This window comes from Oncorhynchus kisutch, linkage group LG9, assembly GCF_002021735.2.
Source record: "Oncorhynchus kisutch isolate 150728-3 linkage group LG9, Okis_V2, whole genome shotgun sequence".
In the NCBI taxonomy this organism is placed as follows: Eukaryota; Metazoa; Chordata; class Actinopteri; order Salmoniformes; family Salmonidae; genus Oncorhynchus; species Oncorhynchus kisutch.
The window spans coordinates 8,450,005-8,472,441 of record NC_034182.2 but is presented as its reverse complement, the minus strand read 5'-3'; the positions used below and the strand labels follow the sequence as shown (position 1 = coordinate 8,472,441).

General features: G+C 41.5%; 1 protein-coding gene and 1 long non-coding RNA gene across 14 annotated transcripts; one reads left to right on the top strand and one right to left on the bottom strand.

Moving 5' to 3' along the window:
- Positions 1–3,530: 3,530 nt before the first annotated feature.
- LOC109882573 (transcription factor GATA-3) lies at positions 3,531–20,718 on the top strand. Of its 13 annotated transcripts, none has more exons than XM_031831759.1 (6): positions 3,531–3,654; positions 9,435–9,790; positions 11,236–11,712; positions 14,529–14,569; positions 16,456–16,581; positions 19,205–20,718. In XM_031831759.1, the coding sequence occupies exons 2-6, from the start codon at positions 9,553–9,555 to the stop codon at positions 19,484–19,486; spliced, it is 1,164 nt and encodes a 387-aa protein (XP_031687619.1). In that variant the 5' UTR covers positions 3,531–3,654; positions 9,435–9,552; the 3' UTR covers positions 19,487–20,718. The 13 variants fall into 13 exon arrangements, with proteins under 13 accessions (XP_031687619.1, XP_031687616.1, XP_031687613.1 ...); XM_031831756.1 differs by having other exon boundaries at positions 11,236–11,769; XM_031831753.1 differs by lacking the exon at positions 14,529–14,569 and adding an exon at positions 14,323–14,468 and having other exon boundaries at positions 3,532–3,654.
- LOC109882575 (uncharacterized) lies at positions 4,899–8,910 on the bottom strand. Its single transcript, XR_002254030.2, has 3 exons — positions 8,704–8,910; positions 7,522–7,672; positions 4,899–5,782 (listed from the first exon to the last, which is right to left on the bottom strand). It is a non-coding gene; the product is annotated as an uncharacterized LOC109882575 (long non-coding RNA).
- Positions 20,719–22,437: the final 1,719 nt, after the last annotated feature.

Here is a 22,437-nt window from a genome sequence, read left to right as displayed (position 1 = left end):
TCCAACTTATAATGATGAATGATATTTCGCCTAGGATTAATCATAGAAAATTAAAAATCTCTCGGAGGTGGTTAGATGGAGAGGTGGAGGGAGGGAGGTGGTTGTGGGGGAGATTCGTGAGAGAGAGGGCGGGGGGCTGTGTGAAAACAAATTAGCTTCATCGAATCTTTTTAGATGCAAATATTTTGTTATCTCCACTTCACTGCACTGTTTTCACTGTTTATGATTAATTATCTCTTCTTGGTGAAAAATAAATCATGCAAAATTAGGATCTCGCTGGCTCCACTGGCTAGAGCAGCGATGGCAGGTCGATGCTGTTAATTTCAGGTTGAAATTGACACACTAATTATGCTGCAGAGTGGCGCTGGAACACTAGGAGGCAAGATTATACCTCTGCAGTTCTATTTTTTTTTTATCAGATCCCCCTTATATTTTACCAATTAAAAATCGTAAAGGCATTTCATTGCCCCGGGATAAAAAAGCAGCTACTCTCCTAACATTGGCCATCACTTTCCCCCATCAGATTCATTGTGATGTATTAGATGCAATAAATTATCCCATGTAACAAAACATGGCGAGCTGAAAGGCTGGTAATCTGCAGAGGAGAGATAAGGATTCATTATTCCAAATCATTATGAATCCGGCGTTGGCTGTGACTTCTTTCTTAATCAGCTTCTGTGATCCTGGATACGTGAAGGGAGCAGATAAGAGAGGAGTCGTTTATAATTCTCCCCACCTCGGCCTAATATTTTAAAATAAAATCGCAGGGAAGAAGAATCCGCCGTATATAAAAAAACAACAACAACAACACTGGCTTACGTTTGGAAGGCGCACAGGAGGAGAATAATAAAACACACGGAGAAAATAAATAAGGAGATGCATGAAACACCGTGGCCTATGGATTTAGGAGGCGTTTTGTCTCGCATTAAGGTCACCCTTGACATTTGCACATAAGCAGCAATTGGCTATGGTTGGCTGAAACCTTAAGTTACAAGGTGCCTTTAATTGGGATAGCTTTGAGTGTATCTATTTTAACTGATCAGGTATGGACATTAGCCCTATCTGGGTTTAGTAGGCTATACATAAATGCTATTATGTGTAGGTTCAACAACGACAATAACACAACAATGCGATGTGTAGCCCAATGCAGATAAGACCAATATGTGCATATATAATCACTAAATGTAATAGTTGATTGCAAAAACATGATACATTCCAGTGGCAACGCGCAAATGAAAATCTAGCTGAAAAGGTATCCAAACAATTAACTTGGACGCATGTAGGCTGCAAGTGTTTAAACAGGCCAGCTTGTTCTATGCTGCCAACATTAATCGGGTTATGAACATGATATCATAATCCCTCATTCTATCTGCTGATAAGATTCATCGTTATAAATACCAAAAAGGGGCATAAATAAATAAACAATGCGCAAGAACACGAATGTGTAGCCTACTTGCATTATACCGGAAGGTTTACGCTCAGCTGTTGTCAGCACACGCTGTCACGCAGGAGCTCACGTCAAATTCAACATTAATCACCCGATTTCATGCCATTACTAGAGTGCACGCGGGAGAGAAGAGGAGAGTGACTTTGGACTTGGCCGTGCTCGCGCTCACAGACATAACTGGACCAACAATGTCCCCAGAATCAAAATGGAGCCTCGTGAAGCTGTGTGCCTCAGAAAATCGGTTTTCTTTTCGTTTAGGAGAAACACCCCACAAACATGATCATGGATACTTAATTTAGAAGGCTTAATTTATTTTGCGTCACATATTTCTGTTCTGTTTGCAAATGGTTGATAGGAGAAAGGGGGATTCATTTTTTTCCTGTCACATTTAATTATATCCCTACAATGAATGAAGCTAATTAATTCTTCAGAGATGTTATTTCTTCAAACGTTAATAATATTTGTATTGCACTTACAATAAGTCATAATCATCTACGGAATATACAGCGATTTGACCTTTGTTTTTACTATATCGAAGGCATCATTTATCATCGAAACATAATTACCAACACCTTTATATTGAAATTTGAAGCCATTTATTTTTTAATAAGCACTTTATTTACGTTTAATGCAAGCATATTAAATAATTTACATCTGGATGTGTTATTTTGTAATTCTATTAAAATATTGACATACTAATTCTATAAATGAAAGCGATTGTTGCCATGAAAACATTGAATTATTCATTGTTTTAGAAGACACATTTTTGGCTGGTTGCTTCCGTAAGTTTATACATCGACGCTTGTGCCAATTATCTTTAATTTATTACCTTAATTGAATTTCTTCTCCAAAGATAGATTTTGGTGTGATCAGTTTACATTTTCCTTCAGAGTCAAGTCACAACGTGAGATATCAAGCCTCCAGCATCAGCAGAATTGTCTCTCTCTCTCTCTCTCTCTTTCTCTCTCTTTCTCGCTCTCGCTCTCTCTTACTTTCTCTCTCTTTCTTCATTCTCTCTATTTTAGAGGAGGTAGACGGAAGATGGATCAGTTTTATTTGGTGTCTATTTCAAACATGGTATCTGTGTAAGCAGATATGTAGGTGTATGTTGGTGGATAGCCTATGCCATTTTTTAGTTTTCACAAAAAATATGTAGACCTTTTATTAATAGTTTAAATTATATTATTAAGATACTGTACATCTATAGGCCTGAATGACATTTTTTTTTACACCATTTGATACATTTAATGGGGAAATTCAGTAGGCTACAAATATTATGGATGTGCACTTCTGCAACTTTATTTTAGAAAATTAAAATGTGTTAAATATCAGTGTTAGAAGATCGAAATTAATAGATTAACGAAGGTACTTTATTTCTGAATATTTTGAAAGAAACAATGTCCATTAGCTTCATCATGAATACCATAATCCTAATATCCATTGGTGACGATGCCTATAGTAGTATAGGCCTATGCCATAGTAAAATATAGGCTTACTGAGCCTATGTCATCCTAACAAAAGAATATTCAGAAGTGTGTTTGTGTATATATGTGTGTGGACGCGCGTACTTGAGTACCTCTTTACACATATATTGAAATGGTCGATGACACGCAAATATTGATTACTGGGAGTTGCAATCAAATATTATTTTTTATTTTTTGAAATTCACGCATACTAGACACAGATAGAAATAATGAGCAATTTAAAGCATGCCGTGCTCCGTGATTTCTAACGCCCACTATACCATCCCATGATTAGTTAGCTACAAGGCTAAGCTATAGGCTACTTTGACAGTGTTACCGATGCTAAAAATACGAGCCGACCAAATACCACAACAGCTACATGCGCCATAAACAGCAGTCCACCTCTCTGAACTCATAAAGTGGAAAAATGTCCTAATAGTGGTCTATGGGCAATCGGTTAGACTAACTATGTTTTTCCTCCTTAGACTCCACCGACCCGGAAGAGCTCTGATCTGAATGTACAGATGCTTTGGTTGGCCTGTAGGAGTGTATGTGCGTGTGTTTGTGTGTGTGTGTGTGTGTGTGAGTGAGTGACTCTGGGCTGAGGGCGCGCGCGCCTCGGTTTTTTCCCCTACGCATCTCGCTCTCTCTAAATGCCATCGGCGCTTCGATCTCCATGTCACTCCTTCCTCACATCTGCAGCCGATCAGAAAAAAAAAACGACCGCGAACCTCTATTCCACAGGTCAGTAAATATTTAGATTTCTATAAAGCAAGTCTGTCTGTCTGGCTGTCCTTCAGCGAAGAACACAAAGTCTAGCTCTTAAAGGTACATACTAGTTAGTCCCTTCCAGCCTCCCTCTGTGTTTTCTGTCCAGCCAGGCGTATGTCCAGAAATGAATTGATGAGCAAGTTTGTTCCATGACTTTAAAAACGATTTTCGAATATATCGTTTTTGTAGTGCATCTTTGGGAAAAAGGCACACATGCTTTTTGTTTAGTGAATTGCAGAGGCCGGTTAAACAGCTCCGTTTTCTCAACATGTGTAGAGCTTTTCTGCATGTCTGTCAAACAGAAAAGTGGTTAAAAAGACACACGCGACGCCATTGTTGTCTCTTATGTTTTTACTGTAGCCTATATGTGTTTGGCTGCGTTTGTGACAGGCGTTTGGTTAGGGGGATATTCAGTCTAAAGTAGTTTTCGAAAATAAAAATATATATACTGTAAATAGGCTTTAGGTGGTCTTCAATAATCGTTTTAACAAATCGTTCCTTTTTTCGTTTTTCACGTTTCCAAATTGCTTTGGAATTTATTGCAGTTAACGCACTAGATTCTGAGAGTATTTTACCTACCTCGCGCCTCCCGAAATAGAGAAGATGAAGGATTTTAATGATCTATTACCACCTGAGTTGGTGACAGGCAGAATCCCTTAACCCATGAAATTGATCTGATTACCTCGCCAATGGGTCATAAAAGAAAGGAGTTGAATTTGCTGAGGCTGCATTCCAACCTTTTCCATCACGTCTGTGGTCGATATGGCTTGATTTGGAGATGAGCTGTTACATAGAATGAATAGGATACGAAATTAAGGGCATCACAGTCGCGCTATCATGGGCAGAGCTCGAGCGGTTATTTGCATACAGAGCTCAGAACGGGCTGGGAAATCGCGCGCCGTTCTATTGATTTATGCTGAATGCTTCCCCAACAGCTGTGTTTTGAAGATAGGGAGGCTGGCCACTCACATAATCACGAGGTGGGTTACCTTTTAAATAAGGATACAATCTGCACCAATCTCCAAATCAGACCACGACAGAGATGGACAGCACACTGAGTGTGGCTTGAAATGTTGATATGTCGAAGTTCTTCGTTTGTGTGTTTATGAAGTTCTCAAATGATGTTAGCTATCTGTCGGATTTATTTAGACGTGTTTGATATGTATGCTAATTAGCAATAACACTTTGTAATGTAAAAAAGGGGTGAACAAATTCAATAACTGTCAATGGATTTATTTGGTAAAATACGCCATAAGAGCACTACATTTGATGTTGTTTAAAGCAGAGTAACCGAAAACAGTAGCATCCAAATGGAGGCGGTGTGGGCCTGGCGATGCCGCAGTTAAGAGAGAGGAGGTGAACAGCGATCACACGGATAAGCATCTCTCTCACTCAATTGATAGAGTACCTTCATATCTTTTTCTTGTTACTGAAGCTAAAGCATTACCGAAAACATAATCTGTACTCGAGGTAAAATGTTCCAAAATCTTTTCTCATTTGAATCATTCTAAGAAATACACCTCATTTTTCAAGTTTCATTCACACCGAGAATAATTTCACGCCCTCGTTTTGGTTCTAAGAATCTGAACTGGTTCACATAGTTAATTGAGTACAACAAGAAGCGTTGTTCTTGAAAAGATCAGAGAATATTGTGGCATTAGTCATCTTATACCTGTAGCCTATATTTATAGGCTATATGCCACACGCCCCAACTCGAGGTTTAACATTTTGTCATGCATGATATCGTTTTGAATTATTTGAAAATGCCTGTTTTCGGTGTATTTTGTTTTCTATTTCAGCATATATGAAAAGCATTGTTATTATTATTATCATTATTAATAGTAATAATAATAAATTGCTGTTCGTTGATTACATTTAAATGATCCTGTAACACACATGAAAGTCCGACTGCATTTCTCTCTCCTTCGCTTTAAAAAAAAATGTCTCCGTCTTCATGAAGATAATAATAATGTATTCCAGTGGTGACTGGAGTGAAGTAGCTCCAGCGCGTAGAGAGAGTGCCGGGCGAGGCCCGCTGCCCGAGGCGGTGTCCTCTGGTTCACCCTGGATCCGCGCCTCGCGGCTGTTTGGACAGCTTTACCTGCAACATTAGAATGAAACTGTAAAATCTAAACCCATCAAAAGTCTCCTAAGCCAGATGCCGGCACTTTAATTAAATTCTGGGCCTTCCCTGTTTTTCATCTGCCCAAAACTGGGCTACAGTGCAAGAGCGTCAGGGAAGATTGCTTTAGAATGTGCTTATCTCCCTGTTTTAATGATGATGCTTCAATGGTTGGACACACATATATGATCAACCAAAAATATATAAAAAAAATGTAATAGATAAAATTTATAGTAATAACTTGAATAGCCTATATGGTATTATCAATATGCATATTATTATTATTAGTAGTAGTGGTAGTAGCAGTAGCAGTAGTAGTGTAGGCCTAGTAGTAGTGTTATTATGATTATTATAACTATTATTACTACTATTATTGTTGTTATTCTAATAATATGTATTATTATTATAAGACTATAACTACCACCTAATAATTACAACCTTGGGAAATACATTTTTCATAATTACAGTTAGAGGGGGGGGGGGGGGGGGGCAAAATGTGGACACAGTAAACAAAGAGGTGCTATCTATAAAGTTCATCTCACTCTGACAATGAAATAATCCGGCGCTGTCTTAAATTCTCACCCTCGGTGAAATGTGTGATGTCTTCTGATTTTAATCAGCGTTCCCTGACATAATCGCGCACAAATGATCTCCCCAGTCTTCTGCTGTGCCCGCCACCAGGCAAAACTACCAGCCACCATACTACCACCAACATTTATGAATCAGACGCCGTGTAGTAGACTAGACATCTGCTTTTTATTTGGTTTGTTTAGGTTATTTTATCACGCACGCACTCACAGACACGCACGCGCACTCACACACACACAGCCCCCCCCCCCCCTTCTGCTGTGACAGTGGTGGGGATTTACAAATGACAACTTTTAAAGGGGACCAGTTTTTATTCCACTCTCCTTCCCTCTTGACACTGAAGCTTGGGAAATCACGTCTTGAGAGATGTCCCACTCTGTAAGCTTCCAGGCATCCAGACAAGAAACAAAAAACCAGTATCAGGATTTTTACATTTACCGTCATGTGTTGCCTCGGAGCACCTATAACGCATAGCCTACTTGGTGGATAATGGAGCGCGATACTTTTCAAGAGGATAATTACACGAGTCCGTTGACAGCTCGACAATGGCGGTGAGATTGTTCGATGTGAGGCGGTACAGCAGTTTCCATCCAGGTTCAGTCTCAGGTTCGCTTGAGTGAGACATGCTCTCTGGGTATCCTGGAGAGGGATAAAAGCGTGCTTTGCCAAATCAGCAATATTTCTGTTTCTCACACATTAACTCCATGCACCCGACTGAGAACGGCGGTGGTAAAATGCACAACCTCCAAAAGACTAAAAGGCCATCTACAAATATCACAAATATAGCTATCCTATTCTGTAAAATAGGCCTACCTCATTGCAATAAGATGGATGTGGCAGTTATTGTTGTGGTCATGCTCTGAATTTCAAATGCTCCCATGGAGACTCTGACTTCTTTTCTTTATGTATCATTTCCTTCGTGTCAGTTTGCATTCGTGATAGTGCACTTTGGAAAATGATATGGTATCGATTTTTATGCTCTATGCAAGGCTATTAATATAATATTATTTTTCTCCCCTTGTAATGTCTGTGTGCATACAACTCACTCACTCACTTTTTTTTATGCGTAATTAACGCCCAGCATACCTGGTTACAAAATTGTGCTTATAAATGATTATATTTTTACTCACTGGAAAAGGGCGCGCGCATTTCCTCTCCAGAACAGCCTGCGCGCTCTGCTCTGCTTGCTGAGAGGGTTCATTTCCTGGCTGTTTACTCTGGAGATGACGTCACGTCCAGTGGCGTCGCAGAGGCTGCCTGTGTCAGTATTTTGTGCAGCACCTAAAAGAACAGCCCCCTATTATACAATGACATGCTGCCAATCGGAGAGTATGGGGTAGCCAAACTGGGAATTAGATACAAAATACCTCCCCACGGGGCAGCCCACCCCTCCCACCTATTACTGTGCAATCAAGTGGAACAAGGCGAGAGTACACTGCAGCATTCATACCTGACATTGGCATATGGAGTAATTAGATGATCTGGTCTATGGTGTCAGTATGAATTTATTGAATTAGTCAATTCAAGATCATACACTATAGAACCAATGACTGCATCAAGTCACATTTAATGCAGTCTTTTTTAATGAATAATGACATGTCAGGGCATTTTCTGCTTGTCTATCTGTGTGTTGGGGGAGAGACTAGAGGTCTAATACACTGGGAAAATACTCTCTCTCGCTCAGTCTGTTAAAGTCAACTGAGGAGCCAGGCAGTAATGCAGTGGAGTGTTTTCAGACTGCAGTTCAGCCGCTCTGGCGTCCTCGCCCGCCCCTGCTCTGTGAAGCGAGGAAATCAGCCCAATTTGGGGAGTTAAGTCGTAGCCTGCCATTATAATAACGCGCCTGTCACCGCGAGAGGACGCACTGTCACAATTTTAAGGAAATGGGCGTCCCACAACCTGCCAGGTTGCCACTGGTCCCTCGTTATTGAGCAACAGGCTTCACTTGCTGTCTCTTTCTATTTATGTATATTTTTAATGACAAGCCCGGAAATAGTATTATGGCCAGCAGGATTCATTGATTCAGATACTGCATTAAAAAGCAGTCTACTTTAGAATATAAAATAATGTAATATAATTAAATAGATGTGTTGTTTTTAATGTTGTCTTCATGAGATGTGCATTTAAGATGTTCATATTTACATATTTAATACAGTCTATATGTCCATATTTCGTTATAAAAAATGACTTTATTATGGGTTACAATTTAGTTATAATGCACAATGCATTGTGTATAATGGGCATGAAGGCGTTTGTGTACCGGTATTTGCTTTCAAGATAAATAATCTGAATATGAAATTAAATGTACTTACTATTGGTGAGACTCTTGCAGGGTCTGTGAAAGAAAAATCCTTGCAGCAGTTCTTGGTCATCTCTCCTGGCCCACAATATTCAATTAGGGCGAGCAGGGCAGGCCCCTCCCCCACTTATGACACTGACAGACCCTCCTTAAGTTGCGTCGCGCCCCAGCTGTCTGCAAGCATTGAGCTGCCTGGCGCCATCCTGAAAGAATGCCTTCACTGTAAAAAAAAAACAGAGAGAGAGAGAGAGACATACACACACTGGGACGGAGAGAGTTCAGAGAGAGCTAGAGAGAGTGGGTGAGAGAGCTAGAGAGAGAGCGAGAGAGAGAGAGAGGGAAGCGAAGTAAGCGGAGAGGGTTGCCGCTGCGCACAAACAGAGATTTGATCTGTGAGTTCGGTGCTAGTCAGTTTGCACTAAGCCACCTACTGCAAACAAGGCTGCGTCTAAACATATACCTCTGCAACTTGTTGAATCGGCTTTATAATATAGAAACTTTGTCAGGGAAAAGTTGAGGAACTTTTGAGTGGGACTGGATACGACCTTGGACCTATTTATGACAACATTCAAGTGAAACATTATTTTTTGAATGTATGTTTTGAACAATTTTATTTTATTTATTATATGGGCAAATTCACCTTAATGTGAATCCCTGCCAAATAATCGCATTTGAATAGACTGAAAATAACAGCATAGGGGGAACAACGTCATTTTTAAATACATTTTTATTTTTCATCTCCAGGTGAACGAAGGTAACGAAGAAAACTGTGGATTAAACAAAGCAGGAATTCGGACAGATTTTTTTCTTACTTGACTTGAATCGGTTAACTCCGGTGTATATGAACGTTTGCTAAAAAGCTATGGAAGTATCCGCGGACCAACCCCGATGGATGAGCCATCACCACCCATCGGTGCTAAACGAACAGCATCCCGGCTCGCACCACCCGGGCCTCGGCCACTCGTACATGGACCCCTCGCAGTATCCCCTCGCCGACGATGTGGATGTACTGTTTAATATCGACTCACAGGGCAACCACGTATCTCCATACTATGGGAACTCAGTCAGAGCCGTCCAGAGGTATCCACCTCCTCCACATAGTAAGTACTGCTTCATTGCGCATTGTTTTAGGCTACTATTGAATTAGAGACGTTGACCTCTTATTTCAATGTGGTGTGGTCAGATTTAACTCAGATAGAGCTAACATAAGACTAATTCGTCTTCAGATGGTTGTACATTTTAAAATGTCTGAACCGAAGTATTTGTCTAATAGGTTTAAGCCTCAGCGGATCCTGCTAATTAAAAAATGCGAGGGCCATATGAAACCATGCAGTCCTCTGTTATGTGTGGCTTACCTCTCTGGTGGTGTGCCTTTGGTTTCATATGTTTCCCGTTGTGAGTATAGGTCTGTGTTATAACAGTGAGTAAGACCACTCTGTTTCATTGTTCTACTTCTATGTTCAGTGCTATTTTAGCACAGTGAAATCAGATGTAAGAAGGGAAGGTGGTAAATATCAGTCGAGCTATTTGAAATCAATGACAAATGTTTAAATTAATTCAATTAACGTGAATTACAGATGAACAACACGTTACTATTGTCAAATATGACATGTATTTTTGTATCATGGTTAATATCATTAAAATATGTTACCTAACGAATGAATGTGTAGACCTACAGAGAGAATTTGGAAAGGCCCCATGCGATATATTTGGTCATTTCAGACTATCATACTTCACCACACAACCGTGTACATTTCATGGCAGGTAAACTATGAGTTATCATTTAATTATAGATATTCTTGGAGAGAAAATAACTGCGGAAGAGCAATTGGTTTAATTTATTGACATGACATTGACATGACTTCCTGATGACCCGTTTTCTGTAGCGATGCTTCCTTTGCTAAAACACCACTGTTCAAACCCTCTGCACTGACACTGGCGTCCTACTCACACTGCTGCTCTGACACAGTCATTCAGGCCCTGGGTTTCGGCTAGACCCCAAAAAATTAAGCAGGCTGGAGTCAAGAGGGGCAATTTGGGTCAGAGCATATGTTGTCAGGTGTGTAGGCCTGGTGTGCAGTTTAATCTTGTGTCCCCGAAGAGTGAGGGTGGTTTTACTAAAATAGCGCATGTTTAAAACATTTTTTTTCTCCATGATCGCCTTTCTTAATGGAAATAATCAAAAGTCTAAGTCATTGTAGTTTCAGTTTCTCCACTGGTAAAGCACATCTGAATTCACTCATATTTATAATGTTTTGTTTCAATAGAACGTGTGACTAAACGTTTTTAATTGCCAGTGACTGAGGTGCACCTTTAATTTGTCACGAAGTGATATTATTGTGTAATTTTCATAGCAGGCCTAGACCTACATGGCGATGTCAAACTTAAACCAGCATACATGTGAGATATTGTTTAAAGTCAACAAAATGATCATAAGGGAAAGTGATCAAATCGTGAGAGTAGGCTAATTGAATGTAGGCTTATTGTAATTTTCTTCACCGAGAAAAATACTGACACCGTTCTATCATCCTATTTTCTATTACAGGTAGTCAGGTGTGTCGCCCCTCTCTACTGCACGGCTCTCTGCCTTGGCTGGACGGAAGCAAAGCAATGCAGCACCACAGCACTTCCCCATGGAACCTGAGTCCTTTCCAGAAGAGCTCACTGCACCACGGTTCCCCGGCAGGTCTCTCTGTCTACCCTTCGGCGTCCTCCTCCTCCCTGTCCGGGGGCCACTCCAGCCCGCACCTCTTCACCTTTCCCCCCACTCCTCCGAAAGACGTGTCCCCGGACCCAGGCATCTCCACTCCGGGCTCAAGCAGCAACAGTCGCCAACAGGAGGAGAAAGAGTGCATAAAGTACCAGGTGTCCCTGGCCGAGAGCATGAAACTGGAGTCTCACAGCCGGAGCATGGCCTCAATCGGAGCGCAATCCTCCGCACACCATCATCACCCCATCGCCACATACCCATCCTATGTCCCCGAATACGGCCCAGGCCTCTTCCCACCAAGTAGCCTGATAGGTGGGTCATCTTCTAGTTATGGTTCCAAAACAAGACCAAAAACAAGGTCATGTTCAGGTAGGCGTGCATTTTATTATATTACCATTTGATTTCACCTTAGAATATATGGCATTGATGACATCCAGGTGTAATCCCAATGTACCTGTTTCAGAATCAGAACCTATTTTCGTTCTTCACACAAAAAAACTCTTATTTGGGGATATTGGCATGCCATGTAGCTTTGAGTGACAGCCAAGGCCTTTCTCCAGCCCTTGCAGGACCATAGAAAGTCAAATGTGTCTCAAAGGGGCTCGTGCACAAGATTCGTTTGAGGGGAAAATACAATAGCAGTGCCAAGGAAAGCACTTGGCGGTAGTAATAATAATAGCAATAACAACAACAACAATAATAATACATTCTAAATAATAATAAACAAATATTGCATGGATAGTCCAGGTTTCTATCGCTACATCAATTTGACTGAGTAACACTTTTAATTGGGGACGTTATAACGTTTCTATATGTTATTAGGCTACACAAACATCTTTAATCGCATTCAATCAACACCCTTATTTGTTAGAACACATTGCTTTTAATAGAAAGCGAATTAAATCATTCAAAGTGCATTTGCCCACATGAGATTGTTCGATTTTCCACTTTCCAAAGCAAAGGAAATGAGTCCTGGGAACGATTAAACAGCCTTAGTACCCTTAAATCAGATGAGTTCAGAATAGTTTTAAGCTGTGCCTAAACCAGATCTGTTTTCAGTTGTTCTATGTTTCACATAGGGAAAGAGAGAGAGGCTAAATCTGTGACCGTGGCCTCCATGCCGGAATGGCTGTCTCGCGCCAGTTTATATGTTTAAGATAATCCCATTACTGTCAGACTGGTGCACGCGACAGTTGTATTGTTTACGCAGAGCCAGTAATAACTTTGATAGAGTCCGGATGCGGGGCTGCATTGAGAGGGGGTAATCACGAATGAGCACTCTCCGTGGCAGAGGGGAACGACTGGCGAGGCGGAATGTTATCCAAGCAAGAGGGGGTAATTAAAATAAAAGGTTATTCAGGCTCTGCTAGAAACCAGTTAACTGTAATGAGATTAATATCAGTGCCACATAGCATTTGGAGAAATATAGAAAACAGTGGATTAGACGATGCATATCATCAGGCTTATTCAATGCTGAATAATATTCACTTATTACTACAAAAAAATGAATCATTTTAATTTGTGGATTAAGCATGTGTGTGCTGTAATATGCGTAAAGATACATCCTCTAAAATTAATCTTAAAGAGGTTATCTATTAATGAGGTAATTTAATAGAATGTGTCTACGTTGCAAATTTATAGTTGAAAATAAGTATTGGAGAAAGGTCAACTCTGTGGTCTTCTAAACATAAACCCCGGAACACGCTTTGCGCAATTCAACATCCTGTAGTAGCCTATTTCTCAGAGCCCTATTGTGGAGTGGATACATTTGTTTAGCTGCGTTTGCCAGGCTCCACTATAAAACCACTATTGATTCACAACGTCCTCGGTGTCTGCTGAGGTATATGGAATGTCTATCACATCTAACAAGGCAGAACCAGAAGTGACGCATATAAGTCTCTGAAGAAGTGGAGCGATTTATGCAGTCGAAAGGGGAAGTGCGGGTGAGGAGAGGCACACAGGCACGGCACAGCGCAAGGCCTCCTCTCTATACGCGTCTATGCTTTCAAATAATCCTGCCGCGCTGCTCGGTTGTTTCAGTTTCAGTGGCGAGGCCACATATGCCTGGGGATCAGGAGACCACCTTAATGAAACTGTTAACGCGCCTCTCACCTGTCGGTGTCACTAGAGAAGTGCCAGTCAAACCCAAATGCTGGTTTGGAAAGACAGTGGTCATTCCAATCAAATAAATAGGCCTACATATGAATGAATTCGCCTGTTTTACAATAACATATTATTATTATTACTATACACAACTATGAAATGAGAGGTTGTGTGTGTGGGAGAAAGAAGAGGGCACATTTGAATCACAAAAACATGATTGAGTCCATAGATTATGCACGCCCTTTTCTAAAGATAGGCTATCAGTTTGTATTAATATATTATGTATTTGATGAAATGATGTGTGACCTCATTGTGACAGTAATCGACCATAATAGACCTGCTTTATTCAATGATAGTCAGATGTTTGTATGATGTCAGACGTATTGTATGAGGTCATTTTCGGAACACTAGGAATTGGAAAAGGCCTACTAACTCCAGGGTCAAATGTTGATATCAGTTGTAGCCTAACGGAGGCTGGGCTTTTTTTGCTCTTAGAATATTCAATGCATTGTTATAGGCCCACTGTATTATTATTATTATTATTAATAGTACTAGTAGTAGCAGTAGTAGTAGTAGTAGTAGTATGTTTACTGGTATACTTGGTATACTTTGTATTATTATTACTGTGTACTATGAATGTTATGCTACTATTATAATTCATTATTTTGTGTGATGACATTTTCTACGATGTTTATAACAGCCTTTCTCCCTCTTGACCTGAGGGATCAAGTGTTTCAGATGTGAGATGCTATGTTTAGTTTAAAAGGGGCGAACTGATCTCGGCGCTCTCTCCATGTTGTGTATCGTTTCTGCTTTCAGAAGGTAGAGAGTGCGTTAACTGTGGAGCTACGTCGACCCCGCTCTGGAGGCGGGATGGCACTGGTCACTATTTGTGTAACGCCTGCGGACTCTATCACAAGATGAACGGGCAGAATCGGCCCCTCATCAAACCCAAGCGACGACTGGTATGTCCCTGCCACTTTTGTATTGATGACACTTCCGTCTTTCTCTCTTTCTCTACCCAGGAAGAAGTGTTAGCTGCAGGAAATTGACTCGCCAAGTGCAGGTCTCGAATTCTTTTAGATATACAGTAATAGCAAACTGCAGATTTATTATTACTATTGTTTTGCATTTTTTTAAATGATTTGCTTCATCAATTATTATTTTTCCCGCTTCAATTGCCCTACTGTTTGATATTTCTTAGAGGGAAAAAAATAGGAGAAAATATATTCCTCTTATTCTGCATTGAGGCAAATCGAAAAGATTCCATCCAAGTCCTCACTGCCCGCATAGAAATAATATCTGCAGTTGACATACTGTAAATGGCATACTTAGAATTGGACGTTTATATGGTTTAGATGAGAGATATGGGCTACCATGCACCCTGCAGTATTTGGAGAGGAACCCCCTGAACTTTTGAACACCAGAAAGCTATAGAGCTCTATAGAGTAGTTCCCCTATCTCCCTGCATGGTTAGATTAAAAGCGAACACTTTCTAGGCAGGGGACGCCTCGCGTGGACTGCTCGTTTAGCAGCCAGCCAGCTTCTGCTCTAGCCTATATCCCCCTTCTCTCTCTAATGTGAAAACCCGACTTCCCAGGAAAAAGCTGCCGGATATCTGAGCAGCGCAGATAAGTCGCTTTTAACAACATAGCCCGCTTCCCCAGTCTAAACATGAAGGGAACCGGGGACCGAATCAGGAGCGGCCCAGGGCACGCAGGAGTCACGACTCTAGATTGTTCTTCTCAGAACTCAGGGAATCTCTGCAGAATGTTCAAATACTGAGGGAAAATAGTAAGAAAAGAGAAAAGAGAGAGGGAAGTCTGAAGAAGAAGTCTGGCAGGAGATGGATACAGTGAGCTCCATTTTCTAGTACACAAGCAGTTTATTTTCGCGTTAATGGAACTCAAGATTGGTGTGCAAAGCAATTACATTATTTAAGTCACGCATGAACATGGGTTATTAGACCACCAGATGTAGATAATTGGAAATCCCTCCGAAAGATAGTGTAGTGCCTTTTGTTTAGCCCATTCGGTGTTAACGGGTACTGTGTCCTATTCGGTCATCTCGTCTATCGATTGGTTTTATAGATTATAACATCAATGTCAGGCCGGCCAGCAAACTGGCGTCTGAGGCAGGCCTTTCAACCCACGGGAATGTAGAGTCCTCTCCCCATGCAAGTCGAAACGTATCTCTAATGTAAATCAGGTCATTAGCCCTTCCCAATTTTTAAAAACAATTTTCTGTAATTGGCTAATAGGCAATGTGGTCGGTATGGCGATATTCAAGCTTATATTGCGATATTTAAGTTTACCATCTTCATCCACAAGCATATCATTTTGTCCATTTTATTCATTAGCCATGTCAAATTGTGAATCCCCCTTGACAGCTCAACATGATTGGCTATGTAAAAACAACAGAATAATGATTGTTTGATCTTGCTATGCACACATTGATGATTTAACATATATATTTTTCCTCCCATGGGAGGCTGGAGATTTGTTTTAAAAATACATAATTCTGTCCGCCATCATGCTCTCACCGTAAAACGAATTGTAGTTTATTTGCAATAAACTGTTGAGTTTCATATTTAAACACAAGGAGCAGACACTATCTTACTGTTACTTAAGCACTTAGTCGCTTTAACGGGGACATTTAATCAGATTTAATTAGGTCCCATTTCATGCCACTGCTTTTATGTAATCTGTAAATATTTACTCTTGAGAGGGCATGTGCGCATGATGCTATTTTTAGTCTCGAGTCAAAGTAGCGCTGTTTTGGAATGTTGTCTTTATTTTAAAACTAGTTGCAGAAAGTTGATAGACAGAACTTTGCAGAAAGCTATATGTTAGTAATGTATTATAATAGCATTATAAATGCAACATTTGGTTTGATAACCTAGGAAAAGGCCTTATGACTGATATGCATTTTTTAAAATCTCCTTTTCACCAGTCTGCAGCAAGACGGGCAGGAACATCATGTGCAAACTGTCAAACGAGCACGACAACACTGTGGCGAAGAAACGCAAACGGGGACCCCGTGTGTAACGCTTGCGGTCTATACTACAAACTGCACAATGTAAGCAAAACAACAGCCTTTACATTATAGTAAGATATCTACTAACTTATCTAAGCATGTGTCGTCTTTCATATCCTTTCTTTTCTTCCTCATTTTTCTTTCTTTTAATTTATTCTCTCCTCCCTTTTTTCTGTACATTCAAAGCTTATTTGTAATTTCTATAGTTCTTGAAATATTTATCGCAGTCGTCCCTATCGAGAATTGTGGGGGCACAAGCGATAAGAAATATAATTCATCTGATTTATTCGCAGTAAGTCACATGTACGAATATATGAATATATGAGAGAGCCGAATTAAGCCGCGTGCTTACAGCTTGGCTTTTGAATATTAAGAGCTTAATTAAAATTCGATTAATTTTCAGACCGATCTTATTTCAGGCCTTTTGGTTACATCCGCGCCAGGGACTTGGAGTCCCCCTCTGACCACCAATCCGCCTGATTCGTTTTGGGGCGTGCTGGTTACTGTCTCATCACATAATTTCACTTCCTCAATCTGAAGACCCCCAGGACCAGTTATCTCTCTCTCTCTCTCTCTCTCTCTCTCTCTCCCTCTCACACTCACACACACACTGCAGCAAGACGAAGATCTGCTGCGTAATTTAACTAGCGAAACATAATAATATTCTTATTATTAAACTTTACTTATAGCCTATTCAACCTTCACATGAGAGAGCTTGCCCCACAACAATCCTCCAGAGTTTGTCTGATAGGGTATCCCTTACCCTCGCGCTAAGGGTGTATAATAGCCTATCCTACTACACTCGCTTGTCACGAAGCCTCTCTCCCCTCGTGCACAATGACTCCTAACCTGCACAGTGGCCACAGTGGCTGCAAGTGACAGCAACCTAACGCTAACCTCAGAGACCTCGATAGCCTTTCCAGTTTGATAAGGCTGTAGGCTACAGTAAACCTGTATGGACATATTTATTGGATGCTTTTGAATTGTTTTTGTTGCCACAAAGATGTGACAGACAGTGTTGACACCCAAATCATTTTTTCCCCCTCCTTGACAATGTGAATCAATGTTCCTCAACGTTCAAGGATGTTTGCAGTGTGGTCTATCCAAGACCATTGCATAAGGTTTGTGGTTGTTTTCAGGTTACTATAGGTATGGGGAGAGGATATGAGGTTATGTATTGAATGCTCTGTGGTGGTCACTGAGTAAAGCTCTGAGTGTGTTGTGTTTTGTTTGATGCAATGGGGCGGAAGCCCAAAGGCCCAGGCTTCCTATGTGAGATGCATGGCATACATTTGAGCATCAAAGAGCATAGCCTGCCTGGCCAGCTTTAGTTGGGCGAGCTGCATTTCAACGCCTAGCTAGCAGCTAGAAACACAAAGAAGCCCTTCGCTTTTACCCGACGTCGTGTAGAGACAGTGAAACCACATCACTCAGGGGCCGTAACTCTTTGCCCTTTGCTAATCAGCTGGGCCACTCTGTCCTAAAATGTAGTCAGCGAAAAATGCAAGTAACGTCTCAGAGAAAGTGACAGAAGTGAGGCGGTGAAATCCCTGTTCCCATTTCTCAGGGAAGCCGTCCTAAAGATCAGGGAAGCAGCCGGCCTCATCCACCTCTCCTTCATAATCCTGCCCTGAGCTGGAATTCCATCATCCGGCTCTCATTCCCAGCTAAAACCTGTGCAGGAATATGTCAGCTCGGGCCATTTTGGCCAGCAGATGCCCATGCAGAAGGCTGCGATGGAGGGTTGAGGGTAGAGAGGCGGACTTGGCCGGCGACGATAGTCGTCATGGCCATGTGTCTCATTGGTTGGCTGGTTAGGACGGTGGCTGCCAGGCTCTATTTATCTCTCTCTCTCTCTCTCTCTCTCTCTCTCTCTCTCTCTCTCTCTCTCTCTCTCCCTCATGCGCTTTCCCTCATTCCATCTATCCAACTCTCTCTATGTCTTTCCCTCTGTCTCCCTCTCCCTGGCATGGCAGTAGCCTAAGATCCAGCCCAGCTTAAGGGAATCAGCGTTTAAATCCAGCCAAAAGTGGACTCACCCTGACACACACACACACACACACACACACACACACATACACACACACACACACACACACACACACACACACACACACACACACACACACACACACACACACACACACACACACACACACACACACACACACACACACACACACACACACACACTACTCCCCCCCCACCCCCTCCCGCTAACAATGGGACAGACACATTTATTCTATAATGGGACTCCATTACATATCACAGTGTCCCCCAAACCCTGAGCTCGACCTCTTTTGAATTTAGAAACCTATTTGTGTCGCCCCTCTCCAATTTGATTTGTTTTGTTTTTTGTTTGTTTGTTGGTCCAAATGCATTGACACAATTCGAATGCGCTTTCCAAGATACGACTGATAAACAGAGCTCAATGCTTGGATTTTTATTTACTTTCTTTGTTTGTCAGCGTTTTTTCCGCTTCATCAAAGTCCATCAGAAAGCATGAACGCTGCTCTTTGATATTTCGGCTCAGTTCTACACTGACTCAAATTCCTATTTCTGCTCCTTCAACTTAAGTAACTCCTTGACGTCACTTACCTATGAAATATGAATATTGAATAACTTGCTTGTTTTAACCCTGGTGCATTAACCCCATGTCCCCCAGATCAACCGACCTCTCACTATGAAGAAGGAGGGCATTCAGACCAGGAACAGGAAGATGTCCAGCAAGTCGAAGAAGAGCAAAAAGTCCCACGACAGCATGGACGACTTCTCCAAGAGCCTGATGGAGAAGAGCAGCTCGTTCAGCCCCGCCGCTCTGTCCCGCCACATGTCCTCCTTCCCCCCCTTCTCACACTCCGGCCACATGCTGTCCACCCCCACGCCCATGCACCCCTCCTCCTTCGCCCCTCACCCCCACTCCAGTATGGTCTCTGCCATGGGCTAGAAGAGCCCAACGGTACCACCCACCTCCCAAAACCCCTCAATCAACAACTAACCCCTCCCCCCCACCATCCTCTTACCCCCAGTTCTCTTCGCTTACCTGAATCCCAAGCTGAAAGACAACCAAACTGCTCCCTGCTGCCCGTAACCAACCGCTCTGCTCCATCACCAAGCCTCCTATGATCTGACCTCGGTGTGAGGGAGACAGGCTTTATGGGTCCTTGCATTTGTTCAGTTGTCTCTTTTTTAATCTTTATCAAGTGTATCTACTGGGATCCTCAAAGCCTGGCAGACTGACTCACTGACTGTGGTTTTCCGACTCCTGGGAAGACCGTTGTTGTCCTCCGGCCTGGGAGAAAAAAATCCTGAAGCTTCACCCACTCACTGACTGTGTCCTCCCAGCTGATAACCCCCAATCCGGAATTCCATGTGTGTGCAAAAATGCAATTTTTCATGGAAAAGCAAAGATGATAAACAAACCTTCCCACCCTACTTCACACACCTGTATGACAGCCCCCCCCCCCACCCCACCCCTGAGCCGTGAGAAGACGAGAGGAGATGAACTTTGAATATATTTGTACAAATTGTATGAAATACAGTACATTTAATGAAGACTTTTTAATTAAGTAAAATGCCCCTGGGCAGCTAACGACAGAAGGGTACGAGTCAAGGCAAGAAGAGACACTGCCGCTGGAGAGTAGAGGAAGAGAGGACGCCTCTGCTTCCTGGAGAGAGGGATGAGAGGGAGGAGAGGAAAGGACAGAGAAAAGGACAGGCCTTCACTTTCGCCTGCTGGAAAACGTGTTTGACTGCATTAAGCTTCTAGAGAGTCTATTGTTCTGACTGCAGGCGTCTCTTTTTTGGATGTGCTATAGGTCTCGGGCTGTTGGTTTGTGTTCACATGCTAGCACATACAAACACATATTCACATATCATACTTTCACATACACACACAAACACACACTGCCACATTGGATCACCTGAAAGACTTTCTTCCGGCCCACAGATTATATGCATTGTGAAAAAAGTTCCTGTATTTGTTATTTGTATGTATAATTCAGAGTACCAAAAATACGAAAGAAACAAAGATGTAGAATTATTTCTTTATGTTATGCAGACTGAATGGTTGTAAAAGTTGAATAATAATCACTAGTGTAAAAAATGACTGCTTTTTTGTTTCGTAATTTTTTTTTTCTTTGAAAAGAATAAACTAGTTTAATCTCTGTTGACATGTTAGCCTGTGGTTGCGATACTTATTTCGTTCTCTGGTGCGATGTTGTCGTGTGATGTTTGACACATCGTCACCCAACCCAGACCTGTCTGCAACACCCCCGGCCATTTTTACCCAGCATTCACAGCAGAAACTGACAGCTCTTGTGGTGAAGGACAAACAGGAAGTGCAGAAATAAACAGTGGCACTGTGGCTGTAGGAGGGCTCACATGCCGTTTTATGGCTAGACAGGCAGGCTAACTCTCACAGTCATTCTCACCATCACAACTGACCTGCACTTTAAATCGGGTCATAATGGAACAGAAAGCTTGGCAGAAATTCTCCTGTAGTTATTCGCTCGTTATTAGGAATTAGTCATGTTTCTGGAGAGAGCATGTGAAGTGAGAATGTGCCTTCAGAATTCCACAGTTCTACAGTATGAAGCTGATTGGTGAGGGTGATTAGTTGTCTCAGACAATTTAGGGAATTAATTTAAATCAATCTGGGGAATTCAGATCCTCATGTAGAATAAGAATTCTCAAATTCTTACATGACACATTTGTAGTTTCTTAGCGCCCATGTGCTTTTATGGAAGTCGACTACATGATGTCAATATTACCAGACACAGCCATGATACAGCAATAGAAAACACATCAATCACAGAGACTTAAACAATATATTTGGTTGGAACAACTATTTCAGTACATTTTATCATCAACACACCAAACCCATGTGTAGCCTACACAGCAACATCAGAAAGATTTTATTTTGTCACAAGCAATTCCGCTAGTCCGCCACATACCTGTAGGTGCTGAAGAGCAATACATCATTGAAAACGATTACTGTTTTTGAATTGGAATTTTGAAGAGGAACTCGGCGTCGGTTTCGAACGCAGAATTGACCGCATTGTGGCTGAAGTTCCTCTATATCCCTCTCCTTCCCCATCAAGTGTAAAGCATATTCAAATACACATATTAATATACTGTACATACATTGCCTTATGGGGAAAAAGAAGACTAAATTGATTGAGAAACAAGGAATTGAGAGTGCATGAACCATGGTAAGAAGAAGCCATCTCAACAGTGTTATTAGTGGCTGCTACTGCTACTGTATTGACTTTAATCCCACTGTACTCTGCCAGAGGGAACGAGAGCTATGTGATTGAGGAACAAGGATGTTGTAGTATCGGTTTAGGTACATTAAATATCCAGAGCAAAAACATGCCCTTATTCTTAAATAGGGTTAATGGCCTTCAAAATCCTTATTTTCTTTATTTAAAAAAGTATGAAAATCATATGATTTCTATTAAAGAGGGCATTGGGTTCGATTTGAAGTTCAACGTAATTCAAACAGCACACCATCTGTTCTGTGTTTGACTTTTTAAGACAGGATTTAGCATCCTTCCAGCCAAGCTTGCTAGCATTATACTCACCCAACTGGATTCCACTTACCACTATCTAATACTGAGTACTGTAGTCCTCGGTCACTGTCAAAATGTTCAAATAGTAATGATATATTGTAAGTCACACATAAACATTTTTTTCTAACTTGGAAGTGAAACCAAATAGCATCAATGGGATCATCTAGAGGTAGATCCTTTCCCTGGATCAACTCATTTGTAAAAACAGACATGTTATGCAAACAGACATACGCAGTGGCAATTCAGAGAATACAAGCACACGTTCCAGTCTTTAGTCCAGCTCCACCCCCTGTACTGACCTTTTCTTTGACTACACTTCAACGAG